Below are 17,573 nucleotides of genomic sequence, written 5' to 3'. Positions count from 1 at the left end.
TTGTAAAAGCAAAAAAGGTGCCGCAAATTATTTTTTGATTAATGCCACAGTAGAACCAATTGGTTTTAAATAAATAATCATAAAATGTGGTTAAATTGGGAGGGAAAAAAATTTATTGTCAATGTTTGCTAATGCAAATAATCACAGTTGTGCAAAAGTTTGTATCTTCAAATTTAAGTAATTTCTTGGTAAAAATGGTATCAGTAGATTATAAAACCCTTCTTACCTTTTCACGGAAGTCAATGGTAAAAAAAAAAAAGGTTTGAATCCGTTTTTGAGTAATTTTAGTGCATTTGTATTATATATTTTAAACCAACTGCCAGATTATTTATATATATATATATATATATATATATATATATATATATATATATATATATATATATATATATATATATAATAAATGTAAGTATAAAAGTAATTCATTGTGCAACTTGTTTTATGATTAAATGTGTAATAATAAATATATTTTATGAATAGAATAGCAAAAATAATTTCTCCCAATTTCTGAGTTTTCAAGTTCATTGTATATAGTATATAGTATACAGTATCTTTTCATCAGGTCAATATTGCTATAATTTTTTTCCACTCATAGCGTATAATGAAAAAAAATGTTTGATTTAAAATTGCAGGGTAAATGAAACCTAAAGTTTTGTGTTGTTTAAAATGTTTGATTAGCTCATAATGGCAGGACAAATTGAGGAATTATATAAAAAAAATAAAAAACAGGTTACCCTCACATAGGCTACCCCCCCTTAATACACACGACGAACAGAATATCTTCAATCCCTTCTATACCACCTGATTGTTATCTGTGCGTCACGTTGAAGACAGAAAATGAGTCTAACCTGCCTCATCTCACTCTGTTCGTCAGTCTTCATCAAATCTTGGCGTCGGCAGAGTAAATTTAATTACGGGGTGTGTGATGCAGACAGGCAGATGAAAGAGATGTGTGTGTGTGAGAGAGAGAGAGAGAGAGAGAGCGAGTGCGCTAGCTGGTCGCGTCGTTAGCGAGCTGCTGCGTCCCCCCATATACACTAATCTCTCTTTATTATAGCCAGTCGCGCTTTGCTTTGATGAGGCATCTCGCTCGGCGAGCTCCCGTTCTAGTTACGCATTGTGAGAGTTGAGGCTTCTTTAATGAAGTCATGAGAGGACACGGTTATTTATGTACCTGATGTATGCAGAAGCCTCCAACAAGCTCATTTAGGGGAAAAAATGTTTGTGAAATCTCCACGGAGAGAGGCAGAACGTGCCGCATTCACTTTGTGCTGAACAATCACAATAAGGTACAGTACAGACATGTGCACGTTCCTCAAACAGCGCTGTTGGTTTGAAACCCCCCCATACGAGGACTGTGTCATTTCTACTAGAAGGTGGCCATCAGGTGGCTAGGAAAGATATTGCTGGTTCTGGATTCAGGAGAAACTGATGCAGAGAGTGCATTTTATTGAGTGTAAAAGTAATCATAATAAAAAAAAAAAATCTCTTTATTTAATAAAATGTATTGGAGGTTTTATGATTCAGTTCATGTATCTTATTTCTTAGTTATATTTGTATTTCTTTCTATGATATAATCTGTTATGTAATTGTTGGTAAATATAATATATTATTGAACCTGTTAAAGAACTTTTATTTTGAACACATCCTACACCAAGCTAAAATGCTACACAACGGAACCCTTACTGTAAAGATGTATTTTGAGATTTTAACCCAAAATATCTTCAACAGCTCCCACTCTCCATGTATTTGCAACCTCTTTAAAGCAGCATTATATAAGAATTGACTATTCTTGTGCTTTTGAGCTTTTGAACAACCCTTAAAGGACACACTTTTCACTTGCATTTCACAAGCTGAGAGATACAGAACTGTTTCAATATGATAACATAATATAACAGAGTGATCCGTTCACTGGCACATCTATTCTACCAGCTTCGTTCAACAAAAATGGAGCTTGTGTTTATTATTAAGAAGAATATTTTAATATTTTAAGTCTATCATATTATCATATTGTCTTAAGTCAACTTGTTTTAATCATCCTTAGATTTTTAGGTTTATTGTTCAGTTATGTTACTTCTATTGTACTAAAATAAATTAATAAAGTAAACTGGCAGATTTTTGAAAAAGCATATATAGCGGAGTCCACCAGGGTTCTATTTTAAGGCCTATGAAATTGATACTAATTATGACAGTAATGTAGTTTAAGACCTAAAAGAGTGAAGTAATAAAGTGAACTGTGGTCGTATAGAGGCCCATACCTCTATAGACCTGCACATACACCAATCATAACAGCCATAACATTAGTACCTCTGTTAGTGTCAGTGGCATCTGTCAAGTGGTGGAATATACATATATTGGGCACCGAGAAAATGGGGAAACAAAAAAAAACTGTGGCATTTTGAGAAGAACCGAATTGTGATGGCTAGAGAGATCAGCTAAGATTATTCAGAACTTTCAAAAAGCAGTTATAATTATTAGTAAGACACTAAACTTACAAAAAGCGTATGAAATTTGAATGGATATAAGTTTATGAGCAAACTAAAAACACACTGTTGTCATTTGCTGTAATATAAAAATAGATAAATGGCTAATATAGACCTAAAACAGTGCAGATCTACATTTACATCCCTGATTTTGAATCTATTTTTGCAAATGTCTTACACATGCCCGTCAACTGTGTTTGCAGACGTTGCGAAAGAAGGGCCTAAACGGGTGTGACAGCCCAGACCCCGACGCAGACGACTCAGCTGGCCACAGCCCTGAGTCTGAAGACAAGTACCGCAAAATCAACGAGGACATTGACCTAATGATCAGCAGACAGAGACTGTGTGTAAGTACCTTCACTCATGAACATCACTCTCACTCGCCTTCTTTCTCTCTCTTTCTCTCTCTCTCTCTCTTTCTGTCTCTCTCTCTTTGTTCTACATGGCCTTCAGGCGTTGAGCAAGAAGGAGAACAAAGGCGGCGAGAGTCCGGAGCTCGAGTCTGCTCTCGCTCTCACTCCGAGCACTGAGGAGAAATACAAACAGATTAACGAAGAGTTTGATCATATGATCAAGACTCATAAGATCTCTGTAAGTACAGCAGCTGTAGAGGAGGGCGGACACCGCAGAGCTAACAGCTACGCACATCTGCTAGCACAGTGCTAAACAACAGTGCTAACTGGGAGGTTAGCGTCAGCTAAAACACAAATAAAATACAAGCTAAATGCTAGTGGCTTGATTGACAGCTTGGAGTAGGTTTACGAGAGTGCTTGCTTTCATAAGCTAGCATGCCGCTAACTAAACTAAAACTATCAAAGCGAAAAGTATAATTATTCTGGCTATAAAGATGCTTCTAACCAAATACACTAATCACGAGTGCTTTATGGTAAAAAGTAACATTAATTAGCTGTAACCTAAGCTAAAGTCACTATAGAGTCACTAATAGGTTTGCATGGGTTTCTTTTGCCGTCTCCGCAGAGCATGCAAGGTGAAAAAGCGCATGCTAATCAGTGTGTCTTAAATAACGCGATATAAAAATAAAATGAAACAGCACAGTGCAAACACTCCTGCAAACACACACACACAGACACACACAAACAAGAAGATACACCAGAAGGCAGTGACTAAAGAAGTTTCAAATACTGAATACCGTTGTGTTCCACTTCAACATAATATAAAATATACTTTATATTATGCATCTACACAGTTTTGTGTATTATTGCACATTGACTCATAATTATTATTTCATGTGTTTCAATATATAAAGCATATATGTAATTCATTTGGAAATGATATAAAGATTTTAAACTTAAACTAAACTGTTTAAAAAAATTTTTTCTTCATTTTGATAGAGATGTATAACATGCATCAAGTTTAAAATCTACACAGTGGAAGACTTACTGTAAAAATGTTTTCGAAAATGTAGGTTAGAAAGGTTTTCATCCCAACAAATCATCATGCAAGAATTGGCATTTCTTGCTGTGCCTAAGCTCTCCCTACAATTGGAAAGTGCAATTTGCACTTAAAATTTGCACAATTTGCAACCCTTAAAGGACACTCTTTTCACATGCATTTTACAATGAGAGATAAGAGATGAGAGTTGCAAAACTATTTAGTTATTGAAAGTTAAGTAAGCATGTGCACTGACAGGGTAGAGTAATTTATAATAAGAATTTGACACAGATATGACTTTATTTAGGTTATGCAGCATGACAGTATACTCCTGCCGCTTCACCAAAGTAACATTGTGCTGTTTTAATAATAGATTAATAGAATTGTTTGCTTGCTTTCTTCAAATCAGTAAAAAAAAACCTTCTGTAGAAGTTTTTTTTTTTCAGTGCCATGTAGAAGTCTTTTTGGTTTATAGTGTAATCCCAAACCTGTCCACGCCAGGTGGTCAATGCTGAGTCAAATGGAACAACGAATCGCAACACAAATACAGAAAAACGTGGAAAAATATTGCAGAACCCACAGAAAGAGACTGGTCTAGGGCGGGGTTCGGGTCAGGGATGAGTCGGCCATTGTGTCGGCCATGGTGGCAGTTTGGCTTGCGGTCACCGTGGCTGGGCCGCGCTCTTCGAGTTACAGAGCAGAACAGGAAGGATGGCACCACGCAAATAATAGCCTGCAGAAGAGATGTAGAGAAAGAAAGAGAGAGAGAGAGAGGGAGGGAGGAAGAAAGCCGACCCTACGCATGATCTAGAAAGCACAGAAGAGGAGAAATGATAGGATTCTGGGCGAAGCAGTGGATAAATTTAGTACGGAAACAAAGGGTTTGTTCAGGATCGTAAAATGTGAGGACTTTGTTTGGGATTTTTGTGGAAAGATAGGATAGGGCACAACTTACAGGCAGAGGAAGGAGGGGAAGAAGAAAGAAAGCAAAAAGCGAAGCCACGAGGGGAAAGAGGAACACTCGTTCTCAGAGACCTTCAACACTGAACAAAAATATTTGCCTAGCTCTGAGCAAGTGATTGCTGCTACGGCCTTGCGGGCAGACTGAGAGAGAGAGGGAGAGAACGAGAGAGAGAGATAGACTGACAGAACGAGAAAGAAAGAGAGAGAGGGAGGGACTCGTCTCCGGTTTCTGCCGGCTGATGCTCCCCCAGATGAGCACTTACGGACCCTTAGGACACATGGCTGCAATTAGGGGGCTATTTTCTCCTTATGAAACAACATGGGGGAGGAAGAGCTCACTTGCCACTGCTCTTCAAGGTTAAGCCTCTCTCTCCTAGACTGACATGCTGAATGAGGGAAGATCGCGGAAGATCTCTCTTTATCCTTCTTTCCATCTATCTGTCTTTAGTTTTTCATGTCGTGTCTGTCACTATATTGATTTACTGCATGTTAAAAGAAATTGATCAATTGGACACCTTTTGTAATGAATGCATTCAGCCTTCGTTAGTACTTTAAGTTACTTCAAATAGAATAGGGCCCTCTGGAACAGATGATTCCACATGGACTAATAGGGGTATAAAACACCTTGGCATGGAGCTATGGAGCAGTGGAACTGCGTTCTCTAGAGTGATGGTGCTCCATCCAATACTTTGGGAATAAGATGGGGATAAATGCAGTCAAATCCTCATAGCAAAGTTTTAAAATCTACTAGAAAGTTTTTTTCTTTCCTGGACAGTAGAGTCAGTCACAGTCACAGTCACAACAAAAATAGGATAAACACTCCTTTTAAAAAAGCTGGACTTCTCTGTTCTCTCTCCCTTTCTCTCTCTCTCTCTCTCTCTCTCTCTCTCTCTTTCTCTCTCTCTGTGTTTTTTCACTACTTTCTTCCACAATACACAAAAATGTTCTAGTGGTACTTTTCCTATTTCTATTTCTGTTTCTATTCTTGCACTAAGAGTTGCATCCCCTTTCTCCATCAGGCCGTGCCCCCCTCCAACTATGATATGCCTGTGTCCATCCCAGTGAGCAACCAGATCTACAGTCACCCTGGTGGCTCCCTAGGCAACCATAACCTGGTCCCATTGGCCCACCACAGCCTACAGAGGAACAGCATGTCTCCTGGAGTCACACACAGGCCCCCCAGTGCAGGTAAACACACTCACTTGCTTCCATGCACAACAGAATTGACTGCACAGTAGAGCGGTGCACCACCCTTCTTGTTTCAGCTTGACTTCCACACCTCCCCTGAACTGTCATTTCTTGAAAACTATTTGACTGTAGTGAGTGTAAAAAGGGTAAACTGGAACTGGAAACACAAAACCAATGTTCTTTGCAGATATATGATTTAGCTTTTTGGATTTGCCTTTCTTGCCACATGAGTTTTCTCAATCTCATCTTGACTTCCACAGTTCCCCTGAACAGCTTTTCTAGTAGCAGTTCATACTGTAAAAGCAGCAATCTGAAAAGACAAATTAATGAATCATGGTGTCATTTGGACAACCAAAGTTTCCTAAACATTTTAATAAGACTACAAAGGTTTCAAATATAAGAACATGAGGCACAATTATTAAAACTAAAAAAATAAAGCATGCTTACACCACATCCAAAGCTACAGACATTACAAATCACTTTCCCCCAGCCCTGCCTCACCATATCCCACCTATATGTTACAGATAGCCACCGTTGGCATGCGGTCGTACGCTTCACCCCCGTCCCCCAGTTTGTTATTGTTGTCCATAGTCTCCGGCTTGGTAAGCTAGGGGCTCTCCCCCTCAGCCCTGTCATTAGCAGCCATGCTCTCCCCATGCAATCAGCCGCCCATTACAGGAGCGCTGGCTAAATATGAGCTTTGGCCCAGCCCCGCGCATACTGCCCGACCGCAACCGCTGCACTCCCGGCTTAAAAATAAAAATGTGTCATTTTTCTTGGAACGCCGAAACCCAGCCTCTGTGGCCACAGCTCCTCCGTACCTCCCCACCCCCTCAACCACTACCTCTCCTGTAGAAAAGCGAAAAGGAAAAGGATGCTGTCTCATACACACACACACACTCCTATTTGTCACCTCAGTTGATCTTCTTGGCCTGTTGCACACTTTTTCTCTCTCTCTTTCACAAACACACACACACACACATGTACTTTAATAGAAGTTGGGCCGAGGAGGTGGAAGGTGGGAGGTGGGAGGTGGGAGAAGGTCGCGGTTGGAAGAAGCTAAATAAATGATGTGACAGGTTTGAAAGAGGGTTTTTGCGGTAGGATATGGACGTCAAGTGCAATGAGGTGATCGAAACATCTCCTCACTCCTTCTCTTTCTCTCTCTTTCTTTTTTCCCCCTCTCTCTCTTTTGCTCTCGCTTTCTCTGTCCCAGGTGGTCTTATGGGGGCCGATTTGTCCACAGGCCCTGGCACCAGCGCTGGTAAGGATGGCATCCCCACCTACTACAGTATGTTCTCTCTTGTTCACATCTTTTACACTTTTATTCACGTTTTTTCTCTTCCAGCCTAAACAGACCACAAAACGCCAAAGGCAAAAGCCAGAGCTAAGCAAACATCCATTTTCTTGCAGACTGCTGCCATTAGCGCTTACGTTAACTTTTCAGTGTGAAGGCTAGAACCAACGCAAATGCAGAATAAACAGCAGAACAGCGTCCAAAATACGCTATACCTCTCGTTTGCGTTATAATTAGCAATGACAATGTAATAGATGACAAGTTAATGACTGAAAATGAACTATTTTCAATGTTTGAGCCGTTTTATTCCGACAAATAACAATTACCGGCGATTGCAATGCATGAAGCTGGATGGGTGCAAGCACAACGAAAACATTTTTTTTTGCCTGAGGTTTGGCTTAGCCTTGCGTATGCACCGTGTTTTTCACTCAAAAGCGCTCAAAGAACATTTAGTCTTGGTAGCGAGGGTTGTAAATGCCGGTAGTCTTTTGTAAAAGGGGTAAACAGCATTACGGCTTGGCATTGCCTTTGTTTGACCTCTCGCCAGTGTTTGTTTGCCTTACCTCCAAACATCTGATTCACGCGGAACACGGCAACACACATAGCATTCGCTGCATCAGGCCTTTTGTTTGTGTTTGGCTGCTTTAATTCTTCTTCTCGTATAGCATAAATGCTAGCATATGTTTGGCTTGCAGGGCAGTGTGTGTCCCTGTGTGTGTTTGTGTGTGTGTGTGTGTGTGTGTGTGTGTGTGTGTGTGTGTGTGTGTGTGTGTTTGATTTTTTTTTTTCCTAGACTAGCCTGTAAATAGCTTTCGGAATGTGTATGCGGATTGAAAGTGTGTGTGTGTGTGTGCGTGTGTGTGTATGTTTAATCCACTTGAAAGGGAAAGTTATAGTGCACGCGGACACAGACTGGGGCTTTGACTTGTGGTCGCCTCAGAGACAGCTTATGTATGCATATGCGTATGCTCCTGCATATGTGTCTGTGTGCGTCTGTCTGAACTACTCAGCTAGCAGTGGTCACCACAGAACCATGGCTTCTATATAAAAAGCAGGACAGTAGCTTCTTGGAAACTGGCAAGGGGCTCAGTCTAGCACAGCTGGCTAACCTTGTCTGGCCCTGCAGTGCCCCCAGGGCCACTGCTGAGGGGTGAGGCCGAGGTCCCTCTGTCTAACCCCCAGTCTTTACTGTCCATCGCACACAAAAGTGCCACTTATGGCAGCGACCCTTCCGTCCAAGCTCCGTACTCAAAGCGTGCAGCCATCCAATGCGGCCATTGTATCAAGCCCAGGCCGAACAGAGGCCGCAGTGTGGCTCAAACTCAGGCCGTCCCATTGGAAACAACGGCCTCCAAGAGTCATGGGGTGCTCAAAGACGTCTCTTTCAAGCATCCGAACATCCAAGATTGACGTCCCAAACTTAAGAGTGTCTTGAGATGAATATTCACGCATTTCACATTTTACTCAAATTTGCTCTTAGTCATGACTGAGGTTTCAAAAAAGCTCCCCTCACAGTCGAAATGGCATTACAGTAAATGATGAATAACCAGACTTCATTTGGAAAATAGGACAATACCTCACGCGCCAGCAAACTTTGCCAAATAGTCAATAATTTCCATTCAGATGCTTATTTACCCGCAGCGTTCTCAGACAACCGCAACTTCTCTCAAAAGCAGCGTATGCGTTAGTGTACACACTACACTATGTGTCACATGGCAATTAGACATGCAGCATGCTGCGTATGTTCCAGAATTTGGAGAAGACTCCGCGTCATACGTCACGAACACAACAGGCCAACTCATGGCTGCCTGAATGCTGTTCATTCGATTAGCTCCCCGCGCGTTATTTCGGTTGACAAACCCGGGCCACGGCCCAAAACCTCAAGCCCAACAATGCCTATGGAGAACAGGATCCAGCACGGCCGTTAAACCATGACAAGGAATTGAAGACAACTGTCCAGCGTGCGCTTAACCGTGCTGGCAACATCCGCTGGCCCTTATGTGGCCCTCGCACGGAAACTCAGGCCCGGCACATTTACAGTTAGGCTTCTTCTTCTGCGAAGGTCCAGAAATAGCCTTGGCTTCTTTATCAAATGTACACATCAGGCCTTTTTGTGCGGGTGGAGGGGGCCACTGGTACATGGCCAGCTGTAATTTTAGCACTTCCCCATTGTGAGTAAAATGGGAGGCCCTTGGGCACATGCTGATGTGTGTGTGTGTGTATGTGTATGTGTGTGAGAGAGAAAAACAAAGAGATAGAAAAGAGAGAAAGAGAAGCCTGCATAATCTAACTTTTAGACTTAACACATAAACACAGGCCGATACCAATACATGACATGTAAATGACATTTTAAACTTTAGAAAATTAGAAAATGCTTTAACAATGGCTTAAATTGTAAAAAATAACATGTACAATTTAATTATTTATTATAAGAAGTCTCATAAAAAGCATTTGAGGCAAAAGTTATGACACCACCACATTGATTACTACTTAAAGTGACACAAATAATCAAATACAGCAAAAAAAGATAATTAGAATAGTGTCTATTCGAATGTATATTAGAATAGACTGTATATAAATAAATCGTAATATTCCCGGTTTGGCAGGTTAGTACACAAAACAATATATTCTATCCCAAATCGTACTGACAGGAAGTGGTGAATTGGTTCTATGCCAATATACAGCACTGCTTCAAGTCTTCCTGCCTAGACACAGACTAAACCAGGACCAACCAGTTTAATTTGGTTGCTTATATTACCTATATCTCTCAGCACAGATTTGAAGTCTGAATATTTCAATAGGTTTTCACTGTTTTTCATATAACTGTGCTGTGCTGTCTGGCATGTGTGGTAATTGTATTCTTTAGTCATCAAGTGTCAATAAAGCTGAAAGAGCTGTAAGAAAAGCTTCATCAGACACAGGTTTATTTACTACACTCACTACACTGTGAATCAACATCTAAATAGAGCAGTTAATATATTTCATAATTGCTTCTAGTAACAGTTGTCCGTAATGTTTCTTCTTTTGCGTTATGAAATCTTATCTTGTCTTTACGACTGCCAGAGCAGAACAGAAGGAACAAACACTGGAGAGTGCTTGAACTGTTCCTCAGACAGTAAGTTAGTTAATAAGTTAGTTAGTTAGGTAGTTAGGTAGAGAAACTACATGACTTTTTAGGTTTTTAGTAAGTCTCAGCCTTCAGACGCTCAGGTTCTTAAGGTGGGTGCTAACCCACAATGCAGCTCTTTAAAGCCAAAATATTTGAAATCGGGGAGGTAGGCTTTGAAACCTAAAGCATCGGCCTAGTTTCTTGATAGAGAAAGTATCAGGATGAATAAATCTGGCTTTGAGGGGAAAAGGGGGATGTGTTTTCTTCTCCCTCGCACTCTCTGAACCCTCAACAATGATGTGTGGTTGTTGAGCCGTCAAGTGTTCTGAAAAGTACCGGAGCCAGCTGTTTGCAGCCTATACTTCACTGTGTATGAAGAGGAGGCAGGAAATACATCATTGCAAATAGCGCTCACACACACACACACACTAACACACACGCTTACTCACACATACACACACACATACATACATGCGCATGGAAGCACACATACACTCTTCTCCCTCACAATCTCCTGGTTCCCACCCTGCCTCTCCCCCCTCATTTTCCTCGAATCATACAAATTGCGCTTTCAAGACTTTTCATTTCAAAACAACAAAAACCGTTGCCTTCAAATTAAAGAAAGATCACCGGGGAGAAATTGCCGAGGACAACATCTGCGTCTCGTTTGCCCCTTCAGCATATGATTAGGAAGTTCATTTATGTCTAACGTATAATTCCTGCCCCTCTTTTAAGTGGCAGCGAGTGTATGGCGCTTCATGTTTTAACCCTCAAAGAAAGAACGAGGGCTGTGGAAAGAAACAAAGACACCATACTTCTCTCGCTCTTCTCGCTCTTTCCCACTGTAATGTACCCCTCTGGGTTTGGTGGAGTCGGTGGAGTCAGGGCAGAGCAGTCTTGGATTAGGAATGTCGATTACCAGCCTGATTCATTCTTTGGTCTTTGCTGGTCAAAGCCACATGGATGCACATGTACTTATCCCTGATTGCCTGTGTTTAAGAGTTAACCGTTTTTGTCATTTTTGGGGCTGCTGCCTTTCATGGCAACAGGACATACAATTCACTGGCAGCCTTAAAAAAGGCCTATACTATATACTATTCACAAAGGTGTTTGGTACATTCTCACAAACCTTTAATCTTGATATTGTTGATATCAGTGCCCTGCAACGTGAAATCTGTAATATTTAATAGAAATAGAAAAAGCACATCGGTGAGTTTCCTGTCTCCTCTATTCACCAAACACCTGCCTCTTTACTGCAAAACCACAGCAGGAACAAGTGAGACTCATCTCTCTCTCTCTCCCAAACACATGCTCTCGTCTCTTGACTTCTCTAAAGATAGCTGATGGGAAGTCTTTGCCTGCTGAGGTGAGGTGACTCGCTTTATACGGAAGGGAAATGTTCCGATAGGCGTCAGGCAGACATCACAGTCTTAGAGTAGAACATAGTAGATGGTTCCAGAACTTAATAGCGTTTCTTTCCCCTGTTGAAATAAATAAAGCTATGAAGTGACGAAGGAAAAAAGTGCTGTTGCTCTTGTAGTTATTACAGACAGATTAGAATTGCACTGTTGTTGTATCTAAAAAAAGGAACATTTTCAATAGCTGGGTTTCCAAGCAAACATTTTGCAAATGTTGTAGGCATTTCTAAAATTCTGGCTAAAGTATGGCTTAACAAAGAAACGGTAGACGATGGTAGACACCATTTTTGATTATGAGGAGCATCAATAGAAGAAATCGCTCAACAGCAAACTCAACAGCTTCAACCACACATCTGGGAGTGCCAACCCACCAGACAGTTTCATTTATAGACAAGATTTGAGCTTGCCATTTCAGAATTTTTTAAAGGAACATTTTTAAGAACTTTAAGCCATGATTGGATTATTTGAAGGGCCAGTCATTTCCATTCACCATCCATCTTTACCAGTTGATAACCATTTCACTATGATAATACCAGACATTCTGCATTTAAATACAGCTTGTTAGGTCATTGTTTATTTATTTAAAAAAAAAAAAAACTTTTTCCTCACTATATTTCTCAGTTTAACTTCTCTTTATCTTATCCTAGCATACAAATCATTTTTATGAATATTTTCACTTAAAATTAAAATGTTGGTGTCTTTCCATTTGAACATTTTCCGAAATTGCAAAAACTTGGTGAAAAAAGGGGTCTTTTAGTCATTCCAGCAGGGACACTTTGTAATTGTAACACTTCCCCCTCATCTCCACATAAGGTCCTTCTGAGATTTGACCACAGATTCCAAAAAAAAAAAACGTATAAGCGATAGACAAAGGAACAAAGAAAACCATAAGAACTTAAGAAGAACGTCTATTTAAAGCCATACCGAGCGTCTCTCCTTTCTCCAGAGTGTTTGACTTATGAGACCTAGAGAGCAGACTGGCTGAAATGGGCTATGTGCTATGAGAGACAGCTAATTCTCTGTGGTTTCCTGAGAGCTGAATGAGAGGGTGTGTTTCGGTGAGGACTTGCTGCACATGAATGACTGCTTAGCTGTGGCTAAGACTACATGAAATCATGAGGCGCTGTCGAGCCGAAAGCTCACGTTTCTGCTGAAAGACGATCGAAGACGGTGGTAATGCGGCGGAACGCGTCAAGACTTAGCTTTAATGGCCACGCGTGGTGAAAGGAACCTGGAGTAAAGAGACGTGTCGAAGACAAGTCTGAATGGCTGCTTTATAGTAGATGACCTGGAAATTGGCGCATTTGGGTTGGAAGGCAGCGGGTCAAATGAAGCTTAGTTAAAAGTTGTGGCATGGTGAAAGCTTGATGTGCCGTACTTGGCAGTATTCTGGAGTGCCTGACTCTCTCTCTCTCTATTTCTCTCTCCTCGTTAGGAAATGGTTACGGAAACCACCGTAACTCTCCTGGATTGCTGGGGTCCTCTGGAGGCATGAACAAGAACATGCAGGCCAAGTCTCCTCCGCCCATGAACCTGGGCATGAACAGCCGCAAACCTGACCTGCGCGTGCTCATCCCACCTGGAGCCAAGAACAACATGCCCTCTATTGTAAGTGACCCTCATCAATTTAGTTTCTGACTTAGAACAACATGACCTTTCTTCTCCTCAACTGTCCTCCTCTCTTCACCTCTTTTCCCTTGTGTTTCCTTCCCTTCTCTTCCTTTCTGTTCTCTTCTATATTCCCATCCCTATTCCTCTCCATACTGTACTCCATCCTTTTTTTATCCCTGCTCTTCTCTTCTCTTATCTTCACCTCTCTTCTCTTCCACTGTCCTCTTCACTTCTTTTTCCTTCCTGTTCCTTGTGTATTCCATTCAATTTGCTTATGTCCTCTTCTTTTCTACTGTAATCCCATCCCTTCTCATTATTTCTTCATTCTTTCCCCTTCTCCACTTCTTTCAAACCTTTTCTATACTTTCCTAATCTTTTCTGTTCTCTCTCCTTCTACACATTTCCTTTTCCTATCCCTTTCTCACATCTTCTCCTATCATTCTATTTCCTTCTCTTCCCTCCCATTATCTTCTTCACTCCTTTCTTATTTATCCTACTTTTCTCCTCTTTTCCTCTCCTTCTCTCCTTATAACTTTTCATCACTTTTTCTCCTACTCTTTTCTACTCTTCTTTAATTTCTTCCCTTCTTCTCCTACCAAACCTTCTCTTCTTTTCTTCTCTTCCTCCATATCCTTTTCCTCTCCTCTCCTCTCCTCTGCCTTTACACTTTTCTCTTCTACCTTCTTCTACTCTTCCTTCATTTCTTCCTTTCTTCTTGCCATAACTTCTATTCTTTACTTCTCTTCTTCCCTATCATTTTCTTCTCCTGTCCTCTGCCCATACACTTTCCCTGTATCTTTATTTATTCCCTTTCCCTTTTATTCTCTCTCCTCATTATCATCTTCTCTTATTTTGTCCTCTCTTTTTCTGTTTTCTATTTTCTTCCTTCTTCTCTTCCTGTTCTTTTCTCTTCTCTCCTTACATACTCTTCTTCTTCTCCTCTTTTCTTCCCTTCTACCTTTCCCTTCCATCCTTGTCTTCTAATTTTTTCCTCTTCTCATCTTACCCTACTCTTCTCTCCTTACCTACCCTTTCTTCTTCTCTCTTTTATTTTCTTCTACATTTCCCTTCAAATTTTGTCCTATTTTCTTAATTTCTCTTTTTCCATTCACCCTGCTCTTTCCTTCTCTCACCTCTTCCCTTACATTATTCTCTTTCCTTTCCTACTCCACTTCCTTTCTCTCCTTCCTCCCTCTTCTTCCGTTCCTCACATTTTCTCTTCTCTTCTCTTCTATTCTCTTTCCTTCTCTTCTCTTCTCATGAATTTTCCTAGTAAGCTTTACCTAGAGGAGCCCTTAGACACTTTCTCTTCCACACTAGTCGAGCTACTGTGTAGGTAGTCCTGGACTTTAGTAGTCCTCTTACCCATAGAACAGACTCATCATTTAGCATAACCCACACATCCCACAGCCAATGACACTAATTCTGAATTTACTGCCCTCCCCTCTTTACTGCCGTCAGTCTGAGGATGTTGACCTTCTCTTGGTAAGTGGGACTGAAACTCAAACTGGTGACATAGACCAACAGACATAAAGGCCTTCATTCATCTTCCTGCAGTCATTGTCTGAGATTAGACCCTTTAGTCTTTTAGTCTTGTAGATTTTAGACGATCATTTATAATGCGTTCTTACATGCTTTACAAGCCAGAATCCACTCACCTTTATTTTACTCTCATTACTGCTTAGCATAAGCAAAACTTAATGGGTTAGTAAGCAGTACCTTCTGCTTACTGGGCTTACTAGTAAACAATGCCTAGGTCTGCGAGACAAAAAAACAACATTAAGAAGGAGCTGCAGCGACTCCTAGTGGTTGCTTTAGGTCAGCACACCCTCGTTCCTCCTGCTGCCAGCCAACAAATCTCTCTGAGCAACCCACTCCATCTCTGCTTCCCATACGAGCTTTTCTCAACCCTCCGAATGAAGGACATGAGTGCATTTCTACCTCATCAGTCATCATTCCAGTAAAAAAAAATTACAGAAAAAACAGCCCCGCCCCCCTGTTGTTGCTGATTTAGTTGCCTTGGAGACCGTATGGGTTACTATAGCGACCAAGCACCCTGCACGGGGTTGTAAATGATAGGTTGGGAGAGTTCAGTGGTGCTGCGCTCCGTGAAGTGATTAATTTCTTTTCACAAGTTTGCTTGTTCTCTTGCCGTCTGTGCGGAACAAAGAGAGTTTACATGACTGACGTCTTCCGTCTTAATGCTTCTCTTCCTCTTCGTACTTTTTTTTCTCTCACAGAACCAGAGAATAAACAACTCCCAGTCTGCTCAGTCATTGGCTACCCCGGTGGTTTCTGTCGCAACTCCCACCCTACCAGGACAGGGAATGGGCGGCTATCCTTCAGCCATCTCCACCTCATATGGTACCGGTAGGTAGAACTGAAGTTTTTTTTTTTTTTTTTTTTTTTTTTGTGGTGGTTGTTGTTCTAAACTCAACTCAGTATGCAAACTGTGTTTAAGGATTTCACACCTATAATATGTTAGTATTGGCAAGAAGTTGGCGATACAATATTTATCACTATACAGGAGTTGCGATTCAGTGTAACACAATATAATGCAATTGTTTAAATATAATGACAGAAATAATCAAAGTCCTAAAAAATGAGTAAAAGAAAAGTCTATTTTTATGCAATTAAAACACTTCTATCTATTATTTGGAGGTTTACATACAGTTTAATGAGTTGAGGGATTATTCATGATTAATCTCACTTTTTTATCCTTAAGACTAAGTTTTTTTTTACTGTATTATAATATCTCAGGGTGGTTTTGATGCTTTTTTAAGTAAAATATTGTTCTGAGTAACAAAGTTTACCTGAGCATTTTAATGTAAAAAAAATAAATGCTAGTGTAGCTCCATATTCCACACCTTCAACAGCATGACCATGCAAATGTGAGAAAGAGATATATAGAGAGAGAAAGAGATGGTGGTTATAGAGTGAGAAAGATAGCATAAACTTTAAAATGAATAAAAGGTAATCTATTATCTGAACTCAAGAATAAGCATTGCTGTGTAATATCGCTAAAGAATACCATTAATAAATAGTCTATTAATAAGATGAACATTATACAGTAAGAACAACACATCTGCATGGCCTCATAGATTTTATTAAAAAAATACAAACCACTGCTTTAAAAAGCCCAGGAGTGAAACTCTCATTTACAAGCAAATGTTAAAAATGTAAAGGGTCTCATCTTTCTAAAAGTCTAAAGGCCCCATAACTCTAATTTTCATTTTGGGTCAGCACAAATCCGCTATGAGTGTCATTTGATTTTTTTTTTACAATTAGTTCTTAAAAAAAATCTTTATCTCTGGTCTTATCATAATGGATCCCCATGCAACTCTAGCAGCTAAAGGCATAAAATAAATAGAAATACTCTAAATCTGATGTAAATCAATCACCCAACCAGAAGCATTCATACCACTTACTGAAGGTTAAAAGCCACAGAGTGTTTTAAGTGCAGAGCCAAAAACAACAAAATCTCCGTCACTGTCCGAACTATGTATTGATGTATTGTTATTTGGCTTATTTGACTCCTAATGGAAGCCATTTCAGGTCATTCATCTTAGTTTGTAAAAAGTTTACCTCTAACGCTGTTCCTCTGTTCTGTTCTCCGCTCTAGAATACTCTCTGAGCAGTGCAGACCTTTCGTCTATATCTGGTTTCAACAGTGCCAACACCCTGCACCTGGGCTCAATGAGTGGATGGCAACAGCAGCACCTCCAGAACATGCAGCACTCTGCTCTGGGACAGCTGGGGTAAGACACTTTTGAGTACTGGTTCTCACTGGTAGCTTTAACATGTCTCTTTCACTCACTTTTGGGTACCACTTTATAATAAGACTACCTTTATAAAGGGTTTATAAATGGTTTACAATTAGTTTATTAATGGTTACTAATTAGGTTGTAAATGCCTTAAAAATCATTAATAATCAGTTATGACATGTACTTAGAAAGGGCAACAGTGACCTGTTGTTTGCCAAACAGTGAACCCACAGCCATCTATATTGTTGCCTTTTCTACGTATGTGTTATAACTGATTATTAATGACTTTTAAGGCATTTACAACCTAATTAGTAACCATTAATAAACTAATTTATACACCCTTTATAA

At 40.3% G+C, this 17,573-nt stretch overlaps 1 protein-coding gene across 6 annotated transcripts in view; it reads left to right on the top strand.

Annotated features, from left to right (window-relative positions):
- mef2cb (myocyte enhancer factor 2cb) overlaps positions 1-17,573 on the top strand; it is a 99,715-nt gene that overhangs the window by 78,205 nt on the left and 3,937 nt on the right. For 4 of the 6 annotated variants that reach the window (XM_049470649.1, XM_049470648.1, XM_049470647.1 and 1 more), the window contains 6 exons: positions 2,687-2,830; positions 5,858-6,026; positions 7,243-7,317; positions 13,286-13,458; positions 15,702-15,831; positions 17,084-17,219. In XM_049470649.1, the coding sequence (XP_049326606.1) occupies positions 2,687-2,830; positions 5,858-6,026; positions 7,243-7,317; positions 13,286-13,458; positions 15,702-15,831; positions 17,084-17,219 (827 nt within the window). Of the gene's footprint in view, positions 1-2,686; positions 2,831-2,936; positions 3,075-5,857; positions 6,027-7,242; positions 7,318-13,285; positions 13,459-15,701; positions 15,832-17,083; positions 17,220-17,573 lie in introns of all 6 variants that reach the window. The other 2 variants (XM_049470650.1, XM_022667573.2) reach the window with 2 other exon arrangements.

Source organism: Astyanax mexicanus, chromosome 22 (genome assembly GCF_023375975.1).
Source record: "Astyanax mexicanus isolate ESR-SI-001 chromosome 22, AstMex3_surface, whole genome shotgun sequence".
Lineage (NCBI taxonomy): Eukaryota > Metazoa > Chordata > Actinopteri > Characiformes > Acestrorhamphidae > Astyanax > Astyanax mexicanus.
The sequence above is the reverse complement of the archived record's forward strand: the minus strand, read 5'-3'. Positions and strand labels throughout refer to the sequence as shown.